This window comes from Pseudoliparis swirei, chromosome 13 (genome assembly GCF_029220125.1).
Source record: "Pseudoliparis swirei isolate HS2019 ecotype Mariana Trench chromosome 13, NWPU_hadal_v1, whole genome shotgun sequence".
Classification (NCBI taxonomy): Eukaryota; Metazoa; Chordata; class Actinopteri; order Perciformes; family Liparidae; genus Pseudoliparis; species Pseudoliparis swirei.
This window is the reverse complement of record NC_079400.1, coordinates 12,456,048-12,482,857: the sequence shown is the minus strand read 5'-3', so window position 1 is coordinate 12,482,857 and position 26,810 is coordinate 12,456,048. Positions and strand designations below refer to the sequence as shown.

The window sequence follows — 26,810 nt, the reverse complement described above, 5'->3', positions numbered from 1 at the left end:
AAAGGCTCTGAAGATGCATCGTTAAAGATTATAACTGAACATGAACAATAATTGAGACTATGTGCACCTCGTCATGTTTAAATATATCTACATCGCCAGGTTTCCAACCAAATCAATAAATCCAAATCTACTGCCGTTTAGTGAATAGAGTTTGGAGATAAACGGTTGATGGCGCTAAATCTTCAGCCTTATGCTATTAACAGGTCTGGGGTAATTTTCTCGATTTTACACACTTTCTTAAATTTACCTTATAGAAAGGCACTTTGCATATGACACATACCCAGGTGTTTTACATTAAAACAATTGCAGATCAATCTCAGCTCTATATAATGAGGCATAAGTGTCCTCAGGCACACGTGTAAAGAGATAATTTGGCCCTAAAGCTGAAAATGTAAGTATTTTTTTTTATTCTTCATATCTCTTGTGAAAACACACCTTTACTCATGTGGACGAACTTGGGTTCACAAAAGCAGCGAAATACATGAATACAATGGTAAATATGGAAGTAAATGTCTAAAACCAAATTTTGGATTATCGTTTTTTGAGTAGAAATGATGTGTTCTGTCACATCATTCACCAAGATGATCAAAATGGTACGAAGAAATGACTTTGTACTGCAGATGAAGCTTCACGGGGTGTGTGCCAATTAAAAATGACCATTACAAAATGTTTGTCTTTAAATAAAAACATGTAATATACGTTAAAAAATACATATTGTACATTATTTACATGTTGAGAAATAGAAAACAGAAAAAAACCATCAGAAGAAGAAGCCACACTACATACACATGAGGAATGAAGCGGTCCTTTTCATTTCAGTAAAAGATCTGGTCCCACCCAATACCACGAGCATGTGTAGTCCAACAGGCTTGCATTGTGAAGACATGCGTGTGCTTTCCTTGTGGTAAGAGTATTTCAATAGACTAGACATAGTGTGATAATATCTTTATTTCCTCCCCTGGCCAGGCTTAGCATAATCCTCTTTCACCCAATTGAGCACGCTTCCTGCAGCAGTTCACTGTGAGCATACATCTAGCCGTCTACCCAAAGGACCTCATTGTGAGAAATAATAATAAGTCCCAAAATATGTGGTTTAATCCATTACGAGGACTTACGCCCTTATTTGGTTGAAAACAAGTGCAAAGAGAAACAGGGCTGCCAGTGCAACACAAGACAAATCCACTTTCCTGGATGCACGGCGTTTATTCCACATGGCGTTGCATCGATGGGCTCCGGTTCAAGATTTTTAAATGGGCGCCCATTCAACCCGAGACATGCAAACAGACATCAGAGAGAGAGATGTAGATAAAAAAGAAGGCAGTGACGCATTGATTGCTGAGGCACATGAGGCCTCCGTGTTCTCGGAAGTGTATGTTTACTCCCATTTTCATCGGCTCTAGCGTCCTCACAAAGAGGAATGTTTGTTGCTTGTTGGCCGAGGTGCGCAGCGACCTTTTCGCTTTCACCTTGATGGGCCGCCAAGCTTTGTTTTCTTTTTTTTACAAAGAGCAGGTTTTAATGCAATCAAAATAGAAATAATGTCCTCCACAACTGTTTGTACGTGACATGAAGAGAAAATGGAATGATGGGATTTTTTGTCATTTTGTCTGTCCTCATACGCTGGTTGTAATGCACTGTAGTTTTAAGTTACACTTAAATAGCAACACTGTTCATCATTTACTGAAGTAGTTGTGTTGCAAAAGGGACACAAGTGCACTGAACCCTCACCTTCCTAGACATGTATACATATATGTGTGTGTATATATATACATATATATATACACACATATGTATATATGTGTGTGTATATATACACATATATACACACATATGTATATATGTGTGTATATATACATATATACATACACATATATATATATTATATGTTTGTATACAGTGGGTACGGAAAGTATTCAGACCCCTTTAAATTGTTCAATCTTTGTTTCATTGCAGCCATTTGCTAAATAAAACAAAGTTAATTTTATTTCTCATTAATGTCACTGAGCACCCCATCTTGACAGAAAAAAAACAGAAATGTAGAAATTTTTGCAAATTTATTCAAAAAGAAAAACTGAAGTATCACATGGTCATAAGTATTATTAGCAAATATTTGTGCAAATGGCTGCAATGAAACAAAGAGTGAAACATTTAAAGGGGTCTGAATACTTTCCGTACCCCACTGTATACAGTATATATATATATATATATAATATATATATATTATATATATATATATATAAATATATGCATATATTATAAATTCTTTAAATGAATAAAGTTAAGAAGAAAAAAACAAGAAAGAGAGCTGGTCTTTTGTTACACGAGGATCTACATCGGCTATCCGCCCTGATTTACTCTCTCGGGCCATCGGCAGTCAACAATATGAACGAGCTGGCATTGAAATACAACCCGTCTCTCCGTGAGCTCTCTATCTCTCCGGCTCGCTTTCCCTTCCTCACCATGTGTCCCCCAAAGGCAGAATATTGGAGGAGTCTTTAATCATCTTTACTACCCACTCTATAATCCCTGTTTAGAGACTAATCCATGATCCGACACAACGGAGACCAAACAAGTCGGGGGGGGGGGGAAGTCGGCCTCGGTTGTAAACACGGATTTATATCCTCGGTGATAACTTTGATGATCCTGAATTCTCGGGAAGGGATCGAGCTCCGTATTCCTTTTGTCAAAGAGGGAGGAAACATGTGGATTAATGGAGGATTCTGGACCCCCAGTAGCAGAACATACAGATTTTAGTGGTAAACATCATTTGTATTTAGCCACAGTGTTAATGCTTTTGTCAGGGCGAAGGTTCACGCAAGACTTTTCAGTTGTGAAACACACAATGTGATACAGACGGTTACAGCAGGAGAGAGACGGTTACAGCGGGAAAGAGGCGGTTACAGCGGGAAAGAGACGGTTACAGCAGGAAAGAGATGGTTACTGCGGGAAAGAGGCGGTTACAGCGGGAAAGAGACAGTTACAGCGGGAAAGAGACGGTTACAGCGGGAAAGAGACGGCTACAGTAGGAAAGAGACGGTTACAGCAGGAAAGAGACGGTTACAGCGGGAAAGAGACGGTTACAGCGGGAAAGAGACGGTTACAGTAGGAAAGAGACGGTTACAGCAGGAAAGAGATGGTTACAGCGGGAAAGAGATGGTTACAGTAGGAAAGAGATGGTTACAGCGGGAAAGAGGCGGTTACAGCGGGAAAGAGATGGTTATAGCAGGAAAGAGATGGTTACTGCGGGAAAGAGGCGGTTACAGCGGGAAAGAGACGGTTACAGCAGGAAAGAGACGGTTACAGCGGGAAAGAGACGGTTACAGCGGGAAAGAGACGGTTACAGTAGGAAAGAGGCGGTTACAGCGGGAAAGAGATGGTTACTGCGGGAAAGAGGCGGTTACAGCAGGAAAGAGACGGTTTCAGTGGGAAAGAGGCGGTTACAGCGGGAAAGAGACGGTTACAGCAGGAAAGAGACGGTAAGAGCGGGAAAGAGACGGTTACAGTAGGAAAGAGACGGTTACAGCAGGAAAGAGATGGTTACAGCGGGAAAGAGGCGATTACAGTGGGAAAGAGGCGATTACAGTAGGAAAGAGACGGTTAAAGCAGGAAAGAGACGGTTACAGCGGGAAAGAGGCGATTACAGTGGGAAAGAGGCGGTTACAGCGGGAAAGAGGCGGTTACAGTGGGAAAGAGACGGTTACAGTAGGAAAGAGACGGTTACAGCGGGAAAGAGATAGTTACAGTTGGAAAGAGACGGTTACAGTAGGAAAGAGACGGTTACAGCGGGAAAGAGATGGTTACAGCAGGAAAGAGATGGTTACAGCGGGAAAGAGGCGGTTACAGCAGGAAAGAGATGGTTACAGCAGGAAATAGACGGTTACAGCGTGAAAGAGACGGTTACAGCAGGAAAGAGACGGTTACAGTGGGAAAGAGGCGATTACAGTGGGAAAGAGGCGATTACAGTAGGAAAGAGACGGTTACAGCGGGAAAGAGGCGATTACAGTGGGAAAGAGGCGGTTACAGCGGGAAAGAGGCGGTTACAGCGGGAAAGAGACGGTTACAGCAAGAAAGAGACGGTTACAGTGGGAAAGAGACGGTTACAGTAGGAAAGAGACGGTTACAGCGGGAAAGAGATGGTTACAGTAGGAAAGAGACGGTTACAGCAGGAAAGAGATGGTTACAGTTGGAAAGAGACGGTTACAGTAGGAAAGAGACGGTTACAGCGGGAAAGAGGCGGTTACAGCGGGAAAGAGATGGTTACAGCAGGAAATAGACGGTTACAGCTGGAAAGAGATGGTTACAGCAGGAAATAGACGGTTACAGCGGGAAAGAGGCGGTTACAGCGGGAAAGAGGCGGTTACAGCGGGAAAGAGATGGTTACAGCAGGAAATAGACGGTTACAGCGGGAAAGAGGCGGTTACAGCGGGAAAGAGGCGATTACAGCGGGAAAGAGACGGTTACAGCAAGAAAGAGACGGTTACAGCAGGAAAGAGACGGTTACAGTAGGAAAGAGACGGTTACAGGAGGAAAGAGACGGTTACAGCGGGAAAGAGGCGATTACAGTGGGAAAGAGACGGTTAAAGCAAGAAAGAGACGGTTACAGCGGGAAAGAGATGAGGCAGTTACAGCAGTTGCCCTGGAGAGCAGCGTTGCACACATCTGCTGAGCGAGAGTGTCAGTGTATGATTCTGCTGTATGTGTGTGAGTGTGAAGAGCTGACTGACAGCTTGCTGGTGGTTGGTGCGGAGGCCAACTGGTGCAGGGATAAATGCCTTGGCAGTATAACGCTGCTCCTCTCGCACACCGATAACATATACATTAAAGCTGCAAGTTTCAGGCGCTCTGGAGCCGCAGAGACCGAGGTGATAATGTGGCTGAGGAAGGGGTGTGAGAACACGCGTCTGTACACACGCCGTACGTCAAACGCACACAGGTGTAAAAACACACTCCGCCGTGTGCAAACCGTGTGCATATTTTAGGATTTGATGACACTAGTGGATAGGAGACATAAGGCACCAACTGCTAATGGTACATCGAAATAGGAGAGAGATTGTGTGTTTGTGTGTGTGTGTGAGTAAGTTAGAAAAATAAAGAAAAAAAAGTAATGATCAAATCTACAGGAGCAGAACTGTATTTCCCCAAGGCTTGTGTTTGTGTGTGTGTGTGTTACTTCAATTCACCTTTTAAAAGGCACTTGCATTTGATACATAGCGATGTGTTGTACATCAGAAAAGGCAGAACAATCTCAGCTCTCTATATAATGATGCACCATTGTCTTTAGGCACAGCGTAAAGAGGACATTTGGCCTTGAAGCAGAAAAGTTGAAGTTCGATTTAGTAAAGTTCTTCACATCTCTTGTAAAAACATAGCTTTACTCATGTGGACGAACGGTTTTGGTGATGGAGATTGTTGTACTAAAGCCTTAGGTTCACAAAAGTGAAGTGGTGAATACATTAGTAGAGACAAGTTATACTTGTCTATAACCAAATGTTGTAATATTGTTTTTTGAGTAAAAGTTCTGACTTCATACTTCAGATGAAGCTTCATGGGATGTATGCAATTTAAGAAATTGACAATACAACCATTTTTTTGTTTTTTTAAAACAAATATTTACCATATCTTTTAGTCCGTTTTTCTAGAATGTCGCGCCGGCTCCTCCATGGACTCCAGAGGGTTGAAGATCATTGACGTGTCATTGGTTCCATGTAGTTTGTTTTCCAAACAAGCATCACTTGTTTTTAATATTCAACAGCGCTGGTTGGGTCAGGGGCCTGTTGACATTTACCGGAGAGAAAGTGCTCAGGAGACGTGATGTTGAAGGTGAGGACTTGACTCAATGAGTTCCCCCACTGCCTTTTTAATTCCAGCTGGAGGTATGCTGAGCCGGCGAGGCCCCGCCCATCGCCAATGGGGCAATGACGCAACCTGGCAGATTGTCATCGGCCTCTCTAAAAGACAGCGAGTCTCTGGCTCCGACCATAGCGCTAACATATTCGACCCGTCTGATAATGACGCACCGATGGAAACCTATCGGGGTCATTCTTAGACGGTCGGTGCAACTGACTTAGTGTGGAGAGTGAGAAAGAGTGAAACGGTCCCAAGTGGGGCAGGTGGGAGGGTGAGTTGGATGGATGGGTCAAACAAACTCAGGACTTTCACCCAGGTCAACGCTGTTTCATGTGTGCAATGAAGTGAACGTTGACATTTAGTCACGTGAATCTTTTGTTAGAATCATTAGTCACGTAAGTCGTTAATATCGTAAGTCTCTTAAGTTGTTAGTCAAGTGAGTCGTTAATATCGTTACCCTCTTATGTTATGAGTCACGTGAGTCGTTAATATTGTTAATCTCTTAAATTGTTAGTCACAAGAGTGAATTACACTCGGTATTTGTGGCAGCTGTGGGGGTAGAGTCTCCAATTTGGCCCCGGCTGCTGGCTGTTTGGTAATCAGTCAGCTGCTCTGGCTGATTGACAATCAGTCAGCAGCCGACGCTGCTCTCTTAAAAAGGAGCAGTTGAGAGTGGAGAAGGAGAGTGAGTCGTGCGGTCTGCTGAGTGAAGTGCAAATTAAATAAAGCATGTTCCCGAATACCTCGTTGTTGGCGACTCCTTGGTGCTTTGGGGGGAAACCCACGGGTGACGGCCCGGAAGCCGTCACAGTATTCATGTGAGGCGTTAGTCACCTTAGTTAGCATTTTCAATATTCACTTGAGTGAATTAGTGGGCCGTTAGTCAAGTTAACGTCAACCTAACCCAAACTAATTAGTTTTACTTAACCCTTGTGTTGCCTTCGGGTCATTTTGACCCGATTCAATATTTAACCCTCCTGTCGCCTTCGGGTCAATTTGACCCGATTCAATGTTTAATGTCGGTGTTCTTTCGGGAGTCAACAAACAAACATAAAGTACCTCACACTTAAACTTGGAAAACAATATTAATTCTAATAATTTTCTGGAGATTTTAATAACTGGGGTCATATTGACCTCAAGGGTAAAATATGTTAGTAAATATAAAGGTAACAGGAGGGTTAAACATTGAATCGGGTCATATTGACCCGAAGGCGACAGGAGAGTGAAACATTGAATCGGGTCAAATTGACCCGAAGGCAACACAAGGGTTAAACCTGAACTCACAGTGAAGTTTTCTTTTAAAGACACGATGCTTAACGAGCTGAAACTGGCACGACGGTCCGTCAGGTCCACTGTTCAAACGGTGTTTGGGTCTCAGGAGCTGGACTCTGCTAATGTCCTGGTGAATCCATGCTGCTGAACTAATAGGCCGATTTGTAAGTGCGACTCATTAAGTCCCACTCTGCTTATCAAAACCAACCGGGCCCCTCTCCAGTTTACAAAGAACTAATCACGTATTGGATATTACATGTAAGTGTGTGTGTGTGTGTGTGTGTGTGTGTGCGCATGTTGTTATTCACAGGAAGGTTTTGAAGTTTTAAAAGCTTGCTCCCCAAAGACAAGACATCAATGTTTTACTTTCTAACGAGTTGTTAAGTAATGAAAGGTGAGAGAAGAACAAAAAGCAGAGATGTGCTAAAAAAGAAAGCCAATACAGTGAAGGGGGGGAGGGGGATTTGAGAGGATAGATGGAGATAGAGCTCAATATTTTCGAAGGCACACTTCTTTCCGCTTTGAATGAACACTGAAGCGCGAGCCTCGAAGAAAATCAGCTCTTCGCCGTCTCCGACCTGCCGGCGGCGTCCCGCATGATGATGTTGCCGCCGTCTAAAGAGGCGTTACGCACCGCGGCCCGGTGCAGCGGGGATGAGGAATGTGCTGTCGGATGCGTCTCAAGTCGTCTTATCTGTTTTCGGACTTACCCGGGTTGTTTCCCGCTTTGGAATCATTTAAAAATGCAGCGGGGGCGGGGCCACACCACCATCCCAGCTGCCGGTCAATGGCGGGAGATACCGGGAACATCCATCAGGCCCGCTGACCGGACCCGCCAAGTGTCGGAGGCCATTATCCTGACTCACGGCCGTCCCCATCGACCAACGCAAGTCCCCCGCCTGGTTAAGTCGGCTCGATCGCCCGCCATCGATTTTGGCGCCGCCTCTCACAACTAGCCGTCCCTTTATCTGGATCTGGTGGCGTGTAGTGGATTAGTTTGAGCTTTTTTCTCTGAGAAACAGATAGAAATGAGGTTAATGAGAGCGGTGAGGGGGAACCGAGACCACAGAGCTGCAGGCTGTAAAACCCAGACCATGAGCTGCAAGACGCAAAATCACGAAGATAAACTCCAGGGTAATCCGTGAGTCACAACGAGCCACCGCCATCAAGTTGCCATTGTCTTTGAACAGTTGTTTAATTAAAAAAACTTCCGATTATTGCAGCTTCAATAAGGCACCTGGCCCAAGATTCAGGAAGATCCTCATTGTGTGGATGATTTTGGGGAGTCGCCTCTTTAGAAAACCACTTATGTGACTACAGCAGTCCTGGTCCTGGTTCTCCGGTCCCTGCCTCTTCCATCCGGTGGGCCTCTCGGCTTTTTGAACGAGTCGTTCATACGATGCTAATTGTTGAACCCTTAAACCTGAACCCACTGGTGAGCAGGTGGAATCTAAGGAGCTGAGAGAGAGTGCGGCGCTCTGCGTGTCGGGATCAAAGCACAGCTTGAACCTGAGCTCTCCGTACATCTGACATGCCGTGTACCTCTGATCTTCGGCTGCAAGACACATAGCAATTTGGAGAGTTGTGTTTTTTACTTCCCCTAATATAACGGTTTTATCGACATCTCTTAACTTCATCGTGAGTAACTACAACAGGGGTTTAGTTTTTTTGGGACTATATTTGTGCTGCAGTCGTCAGCCTCTGACCTCTTTCACATAGGGCTGCGACAAGATACACCTACACAGCTCTATAAATCCGGGTTGTTATTATATTTTGGTGCGACTGCGGGGGTTGTCATGTAATAACTAGAAATACAAGCCTGCTGTCTATGTGGAAATCCAAAAATTCATGTGGGTGATTATTTCTATTTTCCTTTTACTATTTTTTTATATTATTTTTTCTTCTTTTTGTTGCTGCGCGGCCTCGATTCTGTTGCCATATTATTACTCATGTTGTTCTTGGCTGCAGCACAACATCCCAGGTAGCTGGGGAGGAGGTAGACTGAGGAGGTGCTAGTTTAACGCGGAGGAGGTCCGCATCGTCGGGGTTGATCCCATCATTTACTCATCTAAATCTTTGTTTGATTATGATATAATGTGTCTATCTACTGCACGTGTGTGCAGCAGGACGTGAAAATACACATTAAACATAATGTGATGATGAAACGTGGCCAACATGATGTGTTGTAAAACACACAATGTCAATTATGTGGACTTTTGTAGAAAATACATGTGTTTTATCAAAACTTGGTGACTTGTTGGTCCTGACGGACTTGACTTAGAGTCTTCTTGGTCCTAATAGACTTGACTGGGTGACTTGTTGCTCCTGACTTGGTCTTAAATGTCTGGACTTAAGACTTGATTCAGGACTAGATGCAGAACATTGACTGGTGATTGGATCGACTGATTAAGATTGACTTTGAGTGAGTGACGGACCTCCAGGAAGAGAAGGTGTGTTTTTAATGCGTTGGTCATGACCAGTGGAAGATGTGGTTTCCCGTGGTGACCGAGCCTTTTGCCCCCATTACGACTTCTAGTGTTAACGAGTCGAGGACTCTGCCACTCGGTGACAGGAAGGGAACGAGGAGGCCTCTGATTTCCACCTTCCTCTCTTCCTACCTCTTTTTTTTGCTTTTGCTGGTTCAGTTCTCAGCCTTTGATTCAGCTTTGAGATGTGCATCCAGCGAGTCGAGTAGCATCCTTCATCTCTCCTGCACTTAGTGCACACATACACACACATACACACACTTCATAGGCGGCTTTTTATCTTGTTTCTTCCCATCAGCCTGCTCGTCTTTCCCCCCGTTGTAGCCCTGAGATGTGAAACATCGGCCCGCGAATCCGATACAAATCAGGCCGGATTGCGTTTGTGCGCGGTCTCGGAGCGGTACCCCTCGCGGGGGCCTCCGCCGTCCGGGGGCTCTGCACCACTCGGATCACGAGGTTTCACAGCGATTTCTTGCTTTTTGAAACACACTCCAGCCACCGGAAAAAACAACGCTGTAGCCGGTCACGGTTCAAGCTCCCGGGAAAAAAACAGCTTTGGTGATAATGATGTGAGGAACCGGGGGTTTACATTTCGAGTTACCGCTGCCGTGGCCCTTTAAGGAGCGCCCGAGGCTCAGGCACAGGGCTTTCCCCTTATTTAATGCCCAGTGGATCGCTTCCCACCACTAACTAAATAAATAAATCAGAGCCAAGTACCCAGAAGCAGAGTGTGTGTGCGCGGGTGACCTGCCCTATTTTAGGACGCATTATGAGGCCACGTTTTTTCTCCCTTTGATTCACTCTCCCTGCCCTCGCTTTTTTTCCCCTCCAAGCCCATTCCCCCCCCCCCCCCCCCCCACACACACACACACACTTCAGCTCTTTATCTCTGAAATGATAATAATATTTCTTCCATGCACGTCATTCAGGGCTCCTCTCCTGCCGGGGTATGCTGGCGTCCACAAGTCAAGTCCCGGAAAGCATGGCGGCGACAATCTGTTTGTGGTTTTAATGTCCCTCATCTGCAAATGAGTTTAAGTCGCCAAACGAGAAGCTTCAATCGCGACGATCGCGACCCGTTTCCTACACGATTGTTTTTTCCGAACCGCTTCAGCCGTGGTTATGAATCCAGATCTTCTCGGAGAGAGCGACGAGATGCAGTACTTCATGCAGGCTGACGCCTTCATACGGCTCTGCTTTTAAAAAACCGCCGCCACACAGTGATAAGTAGGCCGCCGGTAGACCGTGTCTGAATGCTAATGAGGAGAGCGGCTTCCAAAGCCGAGTATCCTCACACTAATTTAATTTAATCCTGACCTCCTTCCCTCCTCGATCCAGTAGAGGAGGGTTCAGGACCCCTGTGTGAACGCCACACACAGACTCACTCATTACTTGCATATAATAAGTCATTATTAAAAATAAAATGAATTGAAGTTGTGGCTCAGTATCTATGCAGAGATTTAAAGAAAGAAAGAAGAAGAATTTGAAAGTGTAGGAATGTGATGAATTTCCTTCAGCAATAAACATTGTGAAATGAGGATGGGACTTATAAAAGAGATTATGTATTTATGGCGGCCATCTTGGATTTTTGCATATTTAACCTTTTTCCGCAACAGTAATTTCCCAGGACTTTTAGTATGTTATTAAGGACACTTCATAGACGACTTCTGTGCCCAAATAAATTCTGTTGCATTTATTTCCATTTTTAATGTTAAAATTGTCTAGATTGCCTGGACTATTGTCCTATCTGTCCAGTCCTGACCGAAACCAACCTTTGGTGGAAGCAGTATCAGATCCACTCCTTTTAGTCCCATGAAATCATGCAAATTCTCCAGAAACTCCGGCAACAAGCCCGCCGCAATATTTCAAGTCAATATTGTACTTAAAGCAGCACTCATTGACGCAGGTCGGGTGGATGTTGTGAACGATGGCAGCGGAAAAGAGCAACAGGAGCATATCGTCGTGTCTCAACGTCCACCGCAGCTGAGCTTAATCTGCAACGTTTCCATGAAACCAGAATAATAAAAAAGCCGTGGGTGGTGGCGGTGACTTTTGAAGTAAAAGAGACTTGGCTGCCACTCTCCCTCAGTCTTCACGAGAAAACAGATGGCATCATGGGACAGGTTCCAGAGCGCCACATCCTACCGGGGGCCTCTGTCACCTATCATTGGCATTGCCCTCGGTCTTAATCAGGGGCCCGACCGTTGCCACGGTACACCTGCACACTGTCACTCACCCAGACAGTTGACGCTCCGAGCAGAAGGCCAGGAAGGCCTCGTCTTCCTCGCCACCCTCTTCTGTTTTTTTCTTTTAGTTGGACAAGAGACGCGGAATCCAGAAGTCTGTCGAGCAGCGACAGCCAGATGGTTTCAGACAGGCTCACACAGAAGCGACGGAAATGAACGCGCTGTAATTGGTGTATAGCCCACCAGATCCGTTTGTATGTAATCCATGAATTCACAAACCATGAAGTGCGAAGGCGGCAAAGCACCCAAACAAGGCGGGAGGAGAGAGGGGGTGGATCAAAGAGCTCCGTAGTTAACACAACCCGCAACCTCTTCTAAAGATACTCAGTAGTTTAACTGCCTAAAGATGAATGAGTTTTAGAAACATCTTATCCTAAACCTAATGAGGTATTTCATGATCTTATCCTAAACCTAAGTATGTCTTGATCTTATCTTAAACCTAAACCTAACTATTTCATGATCGTATCCTAAACCTATCTAAGTATTTTATGATCTTATCTTAAACCTAACTAAGTATTTCATGATCTTATCCTAAACCTAAGTATTTCATGATCTTATCCTAAACCTAACTATTTCAAGATCGTATCCTAAACCTAACTAAGTAGTGTTGTGGCCTAAACCTGACTGAGTTTTAGAACCATGTTATCAAACCTAAATAAGTATTTCATGATCATATCCTAAACCTAACTTAGTGGTTGTAAGAGCCACAAGGACGACGTTTATAAATGACATCATGACAGCAGCAGGTGAATGTAACGAGCTGCATTTGGCACTTAGGAAACAGTTTTTTCTACCCTAAGAACGTAAGATCGTAAGAACAAGACCCTAAGATCGTATGAAAGTAGGATAGAGTTTATTTGTTTTATGTATATAATTAAGGTATCTTTGTTCACATCAAATAAAGATAAACAGAGAAAGATACGTGGTCACATTATTTTGCGGAAAGAAACAGGAACTCGGTGTGTCTACAGCTCGTTTGCGGCTTAACAAAAACCACGCCAACGGGATGCCGCAACAGTAGTGTTGTCGCCTAAACCTGACTGAGTTATTTCAACATCGTATCCTAAACCTAACTTATTAGTGTTGTGGCCTGAACATAACTAAGTATTTCATGATCATATCCTAAACCTAACTTAGTCGCGTTGTGGCCTAAACCTGACTGAGTTTTAGAACCATCTTATCCTAAACCTAACTAAGTATTTCACGATTGTATCCTAAACCTAACTCAGTAGTGTTGTGGCCTAAACCTAACTGCGTTATTTCCTGTCAAGATGGAAGTTTATTTGAAGGGACCATACGTAACCAGCGGGAGTTGACATTTGTAATAACTTTATCCAAAGATAACATACGAATCATTGAGCGAGGACAACGATGTTCCAGATGCTTTTTGGGGTCTTGATAACCACACATGTGTAATCCCTGAAGGATGAATTGTGTTTTATCTTTGTTCCATTTATTGTTGAGGAAGATACCGAGGTATTCACTTGCATCACCACAACATAGCAAATGCAAATCCCATTGTATTCCTTAAAGTGCTCTGCACTGATGTCCAGAGCTAATTGCATTTACGAGTCTCTTACCATCAGCCGACTCTGCAGGGTTTCCAAAGTATTCCCGGATCAAAGTATTGAATCAATATCAGCTCTTAGGCTTGATATCAACTGGTCCAACGATTACTGTTCACACAGTTGCAGAGTCAGTTCGGTTGCCGGAGACCGTGTTGTTTTATGTCCGGCTGTACTAGTTCCATGAAATCTCATTCTGAGCACAGCAACCCGTCAATCGCATCAAATATTTATCATCATACCTGTCTCCCATCAAAGCTGTTGGCTGCCTTTGCCTGCCTTTGCCCTGAGGTAAGCGCTACAATGTCAGGGAAGTGGGAGTGAAGAAAAAGTCTATTATTTTTCATTCACCCTCTCGATACGTGTACACTTTATATACGTTCCTGTGACCTTGCAGAGCCGAGAGAACTTTTAAACTCGAGAACAAGCTGAACTCTGTTCAACCTTTTTATTAAATGCCAAAATAGAGCCCTCGCCCAGTGTTTAGATAATCAACATCACAGATAGGAGAGCTATGACATTACGCCCAGCGTTTTCTTTTTTTTACCCCGCTTCCCTTTTCCGCCTTATCAGCTGTTATTTGATTTCCTGCAGCCGTTAGACAGCTAATCTGGAAGCCGGTGCCGTGGCTCGACTGACAAGCAGAGCAGTAAGCTCTCGAGGAGAAAAGGACCCGGCGGAGGGCAGCCAGCTTAATATTCTAATGTAGTAAGTGCTTGCATACCACAAAGAGTTGCATATCAAGAGTTCAACAGCAACGTCTCCGTCTTGAAACAGTGTCTGTGTGCTCTGGATGATCCACAGGACACACTGGCAATAGTATTCTGATATGGAAGTCACCGAGACACGTATATGAAAATATTTTACTTTGAAATAAAAGAATCCTGTACCTTGATTGTTCTGAATTCAAAGCAATATGTTGATCTGAAAAGATGAAGTACAAGTGTAGAAATTGTTTTGTTTATCAAGGCTTACAAATTCTGATCCTCCCACACCACGAAAAAGTGTTTATATTGATTCCATTCGATTGATCAAATTGAGGAACACTACATGTTGAAAAATGCCCTTGAGCAAAATCCGGGCTTCATCAAGCCAAACCAAACCAAACGAAATTCTGGCCTATCAGAGAGCGGATTTGATCCAAAAAAAGCCGCTCAACAATGTCCACCCAAAAATGACCACCGGGGAAGAGGACAGGTCTCACGTTGTTTAAACAGTTTACGAACAACCGCCTGCCCATCCTGCCCTGTTGCTGTTTGATCATGTTCAACTTACATTTTTGGATCTGAATCTGATCAATGAAATCTACGGATGCCTTATTTCAAATTATGTGGAAATTCAACTTTTTATTTTATTTTTAGGGACATTAAGATTCAAATTCAGGCCATCTGAAACTTTTTATTTTTTTGTTATTGGTTTTGGTAAAAGTGGTTGGTGAATTTTGGACGGAGCCAAACTCGATGCTAAACTAGGCTAACCTCCACAGCTAACTCACAGACTGGAAATTTATTTTTTATCCTCACGCCTTATTTTTGCAAAGAGATCTTATAAACCATGTCCAACAATGTCGACCCATTCCTTTCATATTACGGTTAACTTCTCCGAGCCTTTAAATAATGTGTAGATTCTGAACACGTTTTCTTTTTTTTCCCTGCAAATCTAAAGGAAAAACCTGTCTTGGTATCGACTGAACTTGAAGCTGTCAAGAGTTTAAAGTAATTCTTCACACCCTCAGGACTTCCGTGTCTCCGTGATGAATCTGAGGGTTTTTGCATATTTCATACGAGTATTTCCTACACCATTTATATTTTTAAGGCACCGTTGAAACTTCCTCAAATCGTGACGGAACCAGAATGCCGTCGTCGCATTCGGATGACGTCCTCAGTCCGAAACGAAGCTCCCGGCTCGGTTCAGAATGATACAGAGAAAGAACTCCTTGTCGACAAGAGCTCTGCCCAATCGATTTTGTCTGCAACCTCGTCTGTGATTGCCGTGTTCTCACAAGTAGTCCATACGGACCCGACAATGGGAGGAACTGCTCCAGGGTTCCAAGTAATGTGCCCTAAAAAATAGGGTGTGGGATTGAGATCCAGTTAAAAACAGGCTCACATAAAGAGGAGAGGAGAGAAAAAGAGACCCCTTTGTTCTTCTTTCAGAATGGGCTGATGATCCCATCACGGTTGGAACGTACTGTTTCAGGCTGGTACTCAGACTTCCTTTCGCTGCGGCCCCAGTGCTGTTTCTTATTGTACTGGTTTCGGGTGACATGATTAGTTATCTTAAAATGGCATCGTTTTGAGGGCCGGATCCGGGAGACGTGCCAACAGCTCTCTTTTCTTTTTCTTTTTTTTGTGCATATTCTGGCACATCGGACGTCTCCAGATAATGGACACAAACGACAAACATGCGCTTCCAGCCGGAGAGTAAAAAAAAAAAAAAATCCGTTAGTAGCTTTAAAGGCTTTAAAGGCTCAGAGAGGTACTCAGAATTAAAAATGTAACATAATCACTTTGTAAAAACTGCACATTTTCCCCCTGACCGCTTTCCTTCTCATGTGATTAAAAGGGGTGGTGGTGCTGTCACAATTAAGGAAGCCGGAGTCAAAGCCCGCAGCATCCGCAAGCCTCTTTTCTCTCCAATTCATTTAGAGAATTACTGCGGAGTCGAAATGTATTGTGTGGATCTTTGTGCGCACATTGATTTAAAGTGTTTGTCGGCGTAGTTTTTGCCACTTCTCATTGTGCTGCGGCGGAGGAGAACAGTCGCTCAGCTGACGTTCAGACGTTGATCTCGTGCGGAACTGAGGAATTTCTGTCCCCAAGGGGAGCTGGGATCTTCCAAAAATGTGCCCTCGCCTAGTGGAGCCTCAACGCGGCTCCACTGTTCTCGCAAGGAAGTGGGAAAAAAATACTGGTTTTGTTTTTGTGCATTTTGAGGAAAAAAAAGAGAACTAAGTACATTTTTATAAATGAGTTCCCCCAGGGTACCGACGCCTGATTGGATTCCTAATGTTTTATAGGGTGTCTAATTAATTGCAGCGCTCCAACCATTGAGTTTAACAGCCCATTTCGACAGTTCAAACCTCAGAGACTGTCAGACCAGCTCAGGTTGATGGACATTCAAAATCTAAATGCTTGCCAGACCCAATGTCAGCATTCTTCTAGCAAATACCGACGCTGTCGTTTTTCTGCTCAGGACAATCTAATCAAATCTTGGCGCAAATGCCTCGGATCAGTGTTGAATCTCTCTCATTAATGTAGCATTACATTTCTTTCCATCCGTCCCGCCCGCTGTAGATATCGCCCCCTCGCTATCTAATGAACCTCCATACCGGCGCACCTTAATGAAAGAACGCCATTTCTAATGTAATCAAACGAATTGCGCTTTCACCACGATCCGGTGCTTCTAGCTTCAGGCCTTCCTCGAGGTTAAAACCCATCTGACGGTTGCTACAAGAGTGCACTTTACAGTTGCTGTCTCACTAATGCACGTAGCTTATCACCATTTCCACCGCTCAACCAGTTCACCCCGCGTGATGCAATGTACACTACTCCTGACCTGTGAACATTCATATTTTTTAACGATTGCGAGTAGCTGAAACCCTATTTCATGGAGGTGACGGCGGATTTTATATTTAAAACGTAAGCGGAGTCTGGAGCATTATAGCTGAACATATACAGTAGTTAGTGAGGACTTCTTGTCGGGGTAATTCACTCTATTGATCTGTGTCCTTAGATAATGACCACGTTCCTCGGGTTTTCTCATTACCAGCACACCATTGATGTTGTTTTTTTATTACTGCACCTGTCCGCTACCACCAAGTCTGCCCCAGACAGTCAATAATCTCCTTTATGACTTGTTTACGTTCTCCAAGCTATTACCTCTAATGTGGCGGCGGTGCGATGCGATCATCGCTATCCGCTCAGGGATGGCCAGCACACGATTGACCTTTTCGACTCAATCGCTCCTGGAAACTTCTCGTGGAAACAAATGGAAAAGGCCCTGCTTGAACAAAATGAAGGCTGTTTAGGAGAGGGGGTTACACGCAACGCACAGCGATGACGTATCAGAGAAATGGTCCGCTGCTTTGTAATTTACACTGAAAGCTTCTTTCCCACTGGCAGAAACACAACACACTAACTTCTGGATTTTGTCTTCAGTGGGAAAAGGTTACGATCAGCCTTCATCCCATCAGTAGCTCTCCGATCAAACTCGACCGACACAAATTCACACTCATAAAAAACGAATTTTTTAGTCTTTCCACCTGTTCCAGCAATTGCCAAGTTCTGGTTCCAGAGATTGAACGAGAGACTGAATGTTAAAAAAAAGAAGAAAAGTAAGTGCTGACTGGCAGCGATCTTTTCTCACTCCTGTGCGTCTATTTATTGGGACGGTGTCGTAACAGTGTACAACGTGTGAAATGCTGTGCCAGCCGTCAGGCTCAGCGCCGATGCCGTTTGCTTGATTCCCGTGTCTGTCTAAATTGGCAGCTTGCCAAACTCTTTGACGTGTTTTTAGATACACTTCTTGAAACGAGTCGAAGCTGCTGCCAGGTAGTACGCTGTACAAGTGTGTTGGCGTGAAGATGCCCAGAAGCACAAAGTCAGGACATTTCTGTTTGTCCTCACCTTAAACTATTTAATACTATTTTGTAATAGCGTCAGAGGTGGGGTTTCAGGTCAAGGAAAAAGTTTTAAAAGGTGCTAAATTAGAAAACGGAAAAAAATCCACGCCGCTCAACTGAGACGGCATTTACAAGCTAATGGTGCCAGAAGCTAACCATGCCAAAAGCTAACAGTGCCAGAAGCTAACAGTGCTAGATGCTAACAGTGCCAGAAACTAACGGTGCTAGAAGCTACCGGTGCTAGAAGCTAACAGTGCTAGAAGCTAACAGTGCTAGATGCTAACAGTGCCAGAAGCTAACGGTGCTAAAAACTACCAGTTCCAGAAGTTAACGGTGCCATAATCTAACAGTGCTAGAAGCTTACAGTGCTAGAATCTAAAAGTGCCAGAATCTAACAGTGCCAAAAGCTAACAGTGCCAGAAGCTACCGATGCTAAGAGCTAACAGTGCTAGATGCTAACAGTGCCAGAAACTAACGGTGCTAGAAGCTACCGGTGCTAGAAGCTAACAGTGCTAGAAGCTTACAGTGCTAGAATCTAAAAGTGCCAGAAGCTAACAGTGCCAAAAGCTCAGTGCCAGAAGCTAACAGTGCTAGAAGCTACCGATGCTAAGAGCTAACCGTGCTAGAATCTAACAGTGCCAGAAGCTAACAGTGCCAGAAGCTAACAGTGCTAGGAGCTAACAGTGCCATAAGCTAACAGTGCCACAGCGCTGACAGCTAGCGGTGTTTACCTCAGGGGGAACCGCAGGGTGGGCGCTACTCTTCCACGTCGACGTTGCCGCTGTGAGGTCGACATTACTGCACTATATCTTTACATAGCAAATAGTTGTTCGCTGCGACATTGATGCTATGAATGTTAAATAGAGCTCCGTTACGGGTGGGAAAACAATGGTGAGACTTCTCCTTCATTCCATTGACTCAACGAGAAACACATTCTCAGTCAGTAGGTTACACCGACTTATTAGTTTACTTTAATGCAAATTAGCACCATTAAAAAGTGAATTAATCAAATTCGTTGCCTCAGTTTCAGGGTCCCGGCATTGCTAATGGTGGCCCACAGTCACACCATCATGGTTTACTGGGACAATATGTTCGGAGCTGCTATTGACCACTCAGAACAAGTGGAAGAAGGACCATGATAAAATGAGTTGCAACACTCACACTAAGTGCCAATCAAACCCCATCTGTACACAACCACTCCAGAGAGGCTAATTAAGTGGGAACATCTGTGTGAAGGGATTTTAAGTGGACAGGTAGGAAATAAAGTGGAAATTTCACCAGAAATAACTTCATTATTTCGGCTAAAGGGGGCAGCAGGAACAAATGAGTGTCACCTCACCATTTACTAAGTGAAGCATACCATAAGTTGCTTATTTAGCCGTTTATGTTGCTTCTTTTTTGTTGCTTCTCTTGAGAGCGACATCCGTCTTTATAGCTGTAACATAAAATATATGACGGAGTTCCTCATTGATGTGTTTTTTAATATTCTTTTGTACAACAATGGAGCCCAGTGATGCAGCTCGAAAGACCAATGCTTTTCATTTGTCAACATAAATATTCATGTGTATCATGAGTTTGTACAAGGCAGGGAGGCGTTTTCCCATGAAGCCATGAGTGTAAATGCTTCGACTGGATAATGAGTGTAATAGTTTTGATGTTGATGCATGAGACGAGTTGGACAGCTGCGTTTTTGTCGATTTTACAAGCAACGCATAATTCCTCCGCGTATCTGTGGCCGTGAACACAAGTTAGTGATTTGTCAGAAGCACTCAATGAAAATATAAACTTCCCCGATGGATAATTACTTCTCTACTACGCACAAGTGTCGAGACACTGGGAAATAATGAGAAAGAGGAGAATTGGAATATAGAGCCTCGGCTTCCTCTGCAACCTTTTCCACCGTACTGACTTTGTCTGGTACGCGTCGGAAAGTTGACGAAATGAAATAAGCAAGTTTTATTCAACTGTGCATTCATTTTATTATTCCAGCGAAGACAAAATGTGATCTCTTTCAAACCCAGAATCAGAAGAAGTCACAATTTTAATAACGCTGTCAATTCATGCACGGCGTCTTTGTCATTGCCCATCAGTATCGGCAACAGAGTTTCTGCTGTGATGTCCTCAACTTGTTTTTCGAGCACCGTAGATTAGATCGGGAGACGGAGGCGCCGCCAATTAGACAAAGGAGCCGCGTTCGGTTACACAAGCTCTCTCGCTGTGAAACCAACACGACCGTCTCCGTCGTTACGACCACACCTCGCTGCCCGCCAGCCGTTCACCCTGACAAGAGCAACCGACCTGAACAACAGATATTGGCTGGGGCAAGAAATATTAAAACAGTCACATGAAACAATGGTGTGTGTACTGTACGGCACAACCGTCCACATACCTTTGTTAACTTTTGGTTGTCGGTTTGTCTTTTTATTGCCGAACCCCTTTGGAGCTATTTATTGTCCTAACATTTTGGGGAAGGGCCTCGGAATGACTTCTCATTGGATTTATTCCCTCGGTCAACATTGTAAATGTCAGTTCATGGTTTCAAGTCTACTTCAACACACCATGATTCGGGTTGCGGGGCGCTGTAGGCGATCCCAGCTGACATTGGGCGAAGGTCACCAGTCAACCGTTCATGCTCATATTCACACTCGCGGACCATTTGAATGAACCTAAGCTGCATGTCTTTGGGGCGGAGAACCCGGATGGAACCCGACACTGACGCGGGGAGAACATGCTAACTCCAAACAGAACCGCCCACAACCGGAACAAAGCTGGGCCCCTCTTGCTGTGAGTGCTAGTCACTACACCACCATGCTGCCCCCACAATGATGGTCCATTCAGTCAAGTAGAGTATGCTTTAGGGCGGGGCTTATTGTGATTGACAGGTCGCGTATGCTACCAGAGTTGTACGCGGCGTCTCTACGTCACTCCTCCGCATGACAAATATGGTAGCTTCTGTTCATTGGCTGCATAACACAACAACATGGTGACAAAATTACCAAATTTGAGGCTTCGCACCGGTGGGCCAGAAACCAACGTCCACTTGTTATAAACAGTGTATGGTTGTTCCGCCCCAATGTGACTAGTTGATGCTTTTATTTGAAGTTCAAAAGCTTGGACAAATCAACCTTATTCATGGCGTGATATTTGAGTACTCATGATGGAAATAAATATGATACATTGTGAATTAATCGCACAAATCTGTGGCGGACTTGATTGCTGTGTGTACAAATGTGTTCACGGTCTTACAGCCGCATTGCTTTTTCCTTAAAGGTCACACAGGTCTGACATCGTATGGATTTGTAAAACTGATCATACAATCACTCATTTTCTTAAGTAACTCTTTCTTTACTCTCCTTTTTAGCTCCGTTTTTGGTCTCCAACAGCTCCATCTTTTAAATGCAAAAAAAAGACCCCGTTTTCACATTACATTTAGTTATTTAAGAAATTGACAAGTAATCTTTTGGATGGGAGAGGCATTAATGTAGCGTTGTCTCGTTCTGGACGGCACACCGTGGACCGGCACAGCAGCTTGTTCACGTTGGGGTACATACATACTTTGGGCTATGTAGTGTCATCCTATGTCTTCCCAACATTGCACATTTTGCCTTATTATCTCCCAGTGTGCTTTATTACCAGCCTGCTGGAATTTGCCTTGTTTGGGGATATTTCAGGAGAGTCCACAAACCTCTCGTCGCTCCTTCTTCCTCATGTATAATCGCCCCTGGAGGTTACTTCTTGGCCTTTTCATGGGTCTCACCTTCACTCTCATCACCTTTGCCGAGAAACCTGAAAGCCCTCCCCTCGCTTGCTCCTCTCTCTACCTTCTCTCCTCCTGCTCCCCCCTTACTTATCTTCTCTTTGTATCGCTCCCTCCTCTTCTCCTTTCTTTCTACTTTCAAATCATTGATTTTTTTTCTTCTTCTTCTTCTCCTCAGAGCTTCTTTAAAATATTTACAATGTGTGGGCAAGGTTCTTTCTCTGGGAATTTTGAGGGAGGAGGAGGATAGTTTTGAAAGCGAGTGGGAGAGGAGGGGGAAAAAAGCAAAAGGGATTGGAAAAGAAAGGCAGATATAAGCGATGGAAGTCCATGTGGCTTGAATATGAACGCTTCCCCTTTGAAACAACTCCCCGTTATAAATAAATAAGCAGAGCTATCCGATAAAGACCATTACTCGAAGCGCCGTGTTTTCTCCAAAAAACCTTGTGTGTTGTTGTTTTTTCTTCCGTCTTTTCACCTGTGCTTTCCTTTCCACCGGAGGCGCCGCTCTCTGGCTGGCGGTGTTTGTTGAAGCCTTGTTGCGGTTAACAATGTGGCCTCTCCCTCCCGCTGCCTAATTAAATAAAGCCCTCAGGACTGTTGCTGCAGAAGCTCTGCCGGTGATGATATCACGGAGAAAAAAAGGAAATAAACCCTGAGCTGTCAACAATGCAACAGCATCTCTGTTCGTTGAAACCGGAGCTCACACAGCGAGGGGGGAAATCAAGGATTCCCCCACTTGTTGTTTTTTGTGTTTTTTGTAATCATTGCTAAACAAATGATTCACCGCTCTGTCACGTCAACCAGAACTGACAGGAGCGAATACACAGATAAATAGCCTTCAGTCATTGTTCCCGACACGATTAAACCACAAATAGTCGGTTGAGTAAACTCACGCGAGGAAAGCGTCGTCCGTTCTGTTTGACAGGGTTCATACACATGCTGACCAATGGATGTCCAGGACCTTCCCATGACCTTTCCAGGACTTTAAACCAAATGTCCATGACCAAACATTATGTGAAAACTCGGTGTATATGACAAAGTAAGAAGATGTAGTATTTAAACTAACAATGAGATTTCCAAAGCATACCGTATATATATTTACACAGCGTAAATGAACATATGAATATAACACATTTTCATTACTTTTCCAAAACTTTTAGGATTACATTTTATTCAATGACTTTTCCAGGCCTGGAAATAACCATTTTAAAATTCCATGACTTTTCCAGGTTTTCCATGACCGTATGAACCCTGTTTTGAATAAAGGGTGAAAATTACAGTTTAAAAAAAACTAACTATTAATCGATTAATCGAAAAAGAATTTCAATAGATTAATCGATTATCAAAATAATCGTTACTTGCAGCTCTACTTAAAAGCTACTTGGAATCAATTATAATCAACACCATAATGAATTGAAAAGGCAGATTTGGGTTTTTTTCATCCTTCCTCACGTTTTTGTGACTTTTAGAAATTAGTGTTTCATTGAATGGACAACGCTACACAGACTGTAATGAATTGTTTTTGCCACTGACTTGATTCTTTGACAATATTTTGGATAGGACCCTGCTTTAGTTTTTTCTTTCACCGTATTTCTTCTAATAATTTTAATTGGGAATTTTTCCAACGATGGTCTGTGAGTCCCTCGGGAATCCGAGTTAGCAAATCACTGTTTTAGACCGAAGAAAAACAAAACTTTCTTTTACTCATCCTTTCTCCAGGTGGTAGGGACCATGTACAACACAGGCCGCCACGTCTCCCTGCGATTGGACAAGGAGCATCTGGTGAACATCTCCGGGGGGCCAATGACGTACAGCCACCGCCTAGAGGAGATCCGGCTACACTTCGGCAGCGAGGACGGCCAGGGCTCCGAACACCTGCTGAACGGACAGGCCTTCTCCGGAGAGGTGCGTGCACACGGAACACAGCGCCAAGGAAGATAGGCAGTTAGCACACTTTTGCCCCCATTAAATACAAAATATTTATATTTGAGCCGCTATGGTAATAAATCAGCCATGTGCAAATTGCAGGATCTAAAACATGTGACCCCCTATTAGGCGTATCAATTTATTATGATTTTTTTTTTTTTTGCACAATTCAAACAATAAAAAAACATTTAAAAAATCACAACAGAAATAAATCAATATCTCAGTGCAGGAAGAGACACAATTAATTTTAGTATGAATGTTCAGATGTATAGGAGTGATTTTTGCCTCTACGATGCAGTGGAACAATTTAGGATTACAACGTATGAAGTTACTAATGTGTGAGCACATGGCTACTTCTGTGACGCTCTAAATTATAAGAACTATCATTTATTTTTTATTTTCTTACATGACACATCAGTGCTGTTCGGCAAGATGGAGAGTTAAGCGTTAAAAACACACACACACACACACAGTGTCCCACATTTTGAACGTGTTGACGAGCAAACAATTAGCTTTCCTCGGCTTTGATTGCTCAACTACAATCGCAAGCCGCTCACATCACGCCACGCTGCTCACATCACGGCGCTCACATCACGCCGCCGCATTCACGCCACTCACATCACGTCGCTGCATTCCACCCGCCACCATTAAACGAATGCCAATTTGTGTGGGAACAAAATAATTGCAGTCTTGACAGGCAAATTTATTCTAATTAATGATAATCATTTGTGTCCGTCCCCCCCCCCCTCCCCCCCTTCAGATTTAGGGAGCTGAATCATAATAAAGCATAAAGTGTTTACTTTGTCCTTCGGGATGGTGACCCTGAAGCCTGAACGGACACACACACACACAATGGCTGCACACACCCTGATGATAGTCTTATCAGCCGGGGTTAACAACCACAGACTATGGAGAACAAGTGGACGTCATCATCGTGACGTCACCCACTGGGTTGAGGACGGACGTTTTGGTGATTTCGCCGCCGCCTCTTGTTTTTTTTTGCAACCATTGAACGGAAGTAGCCATATTTTGAATGCAGAGGAGTGACATAGAGATGCTGTGTATGTCTCTGGTAGTGTCAGCGACCCTAAATCATCCACTGTTTTATAGTCTGTTTGACTCTAAATGACCATAATTTACTAAATGAACATCATGCTGTATTGAAGAAGACTTGAACCTAAGAGATTGAGACATAAACTCATGTTTAAAATGTTTACTGAGGAAATTCATCCATAAGGAGAGAGAGGAGAGAGGTGCTCAGTGTATCCTAAAACAAGGAGAGAGGTGCTCAGTGTATCCTAAAACGTCCCTAAGAAGCTTATAAGCCTATAGCAGCATCTCTAGGGGCTGGACCAGGTGAACCTGATTCAGCCCTAACTATAAGACTATTAAAGAATAAAGTCTTCAGTCTACTCTTAAATGAGGTGACTGGGAATACATCAAGAGAGAAGTAGAGTTGTAGGTTGAAAGGTTGTCTAAGTTGGTAATTGGGGCTTTTCAGTAGACAGTTGAAGCTAAGCCATTACATTACATTTCATTTAGCCAACGCTGTTATCCAGAGCGACTTACATTCATGTTACATTCACACACCGTAGCCAGTTTAAATAAACATGTAAACTAGAAAGACTGCAGAAACCACTGATTCAATGAATACAACCAACAACTGGATGAAATATAACCTTACCCTAAATATAACCCTAACCCTAAATATAACCTAACCCTAAATATAACCCCAACCCTAAATATAACCCTAACCCTAAATATAACCCTAACCCTGAATATAACCTAACCCTAATACATGAGCTGACGTAGATGGCTGAGCGTTGCATCTTTAGTAACAACCGTCCTTCATGGTTAGATGTCTTGCTCAAGGACACATCAACTAGGGCGAGCGGAGGCAGGGATCGAACCGCCGATCCTCCGATTGAAAGACGGACCCGCTAACCACCGACTCCAGAGTTACCAAGACCCGGAAAGGGAACAAATGTGTTTCCTTTAAACAACCCTTTACCTTTGCAGTGTTCTCCTCAGTCCAAAACATCCACCTCCCCCGATAGCCCATCCCAGCCTTGTGTTCTTCTTCTTCTGAGCATCAGCAGCGGCCTCAAGGTCCAATAAGATGTTTCATAATCATAAATGCAAGAGAAAGATGTCCCTCTCTCTCTCTTTCCCAATGGCCCGTCTGCAGATGAGTGGTGGCCGTGCATGTCCTTGAAATGTGAACAAAAAGAGAAAACACCATTACAACTTTTGAAATGGCAGCCCATGGGAGGACCGTGTGTGTGTGTGTTTGTATGTGTGTGTGTGTGTGTGTCTCCAAAAGCTTTCGTCTTTAAATCACCCCTTTATGTCATCTTACTCATTTTTGTGTGTTTGAGTGTTCAATTCTGTTTTGTTTCCCATGGTAGTAAAATATCAAAATACCTACATGAAATAAAACAGCCAAAAATGTTACTCACTGCCTTATCCAATCTACACATGCATTTGCATTCTTATCATTTATTATCAAAAGTATGCTAATGAACCCAATCACATCCTCATGGCAACATGAGGTCGCCCTGAAGAAGCTTCATCCTCACAGAAAGTGTCGGATGAGCAGTTATCAGATCAGTAATCCCGAGAAAGGGGAGCATGTTGCATTTAAAAACAAGTTTTTTGCTTTAATTGGTTTGTAGAAAGATGGTTGTGCTAAGCAAACACAAGACTTTTACTTAGGAGACATCTGTTTGGGTCCCACGTGGAACCAAAGTTGACGTTGACTTATTTAACAGTAGTTTTGTTAAGTAGCTCACGTTCTTAACTGATGCCGGTTACATTACATTACATTTCATTTAGCTGACATTTTTATCCAAAGCAACTTACAGTCATGTTACATGTACACACTGTAGACACAGCTACAGGGAGAAATTCATGGTTAAATGTCTTGCTCAAAGACACATCGACTAGGGCGGGGATTGAACCGCCGATTTTCTGATTGAAAGACGGACCTGCTAACCACTGTCAATACATCAGTTGCGTAACCGGTGTACTTAGTCTACGTAACAAACATACTTATTTTAACCCGAACAGTCTTTTCCAAAACAC

At 43.7% G+C, this 26,810-nt stretch overlaps 1 protein-coding gene across 3 annotated transcripts in view; it reads left to right on the top strand.

The window, feature by feature from the left end:
• ca10a (carbonic anhydrase Xa) overlaps positions 1-26,810 on the top strand; it is a 209,728-nt gene that overhangs the window by 158,000 nt on the left and 24,918 nt on the right. For all 3 annotated transcript variants that reach the window (XM_056429097.1, XM_056429096.1, XM_056429095.1), the window contains exon 5: positions 23,520-23,705. In XM_056429097.1, coding sequence (XP_056285072.1) covers positions 23,520-23,705 — 186 coding nt within the window. The remainder of the gene's footprint in view (positions 1-23,519; positions 23,706-26,810) is intronic.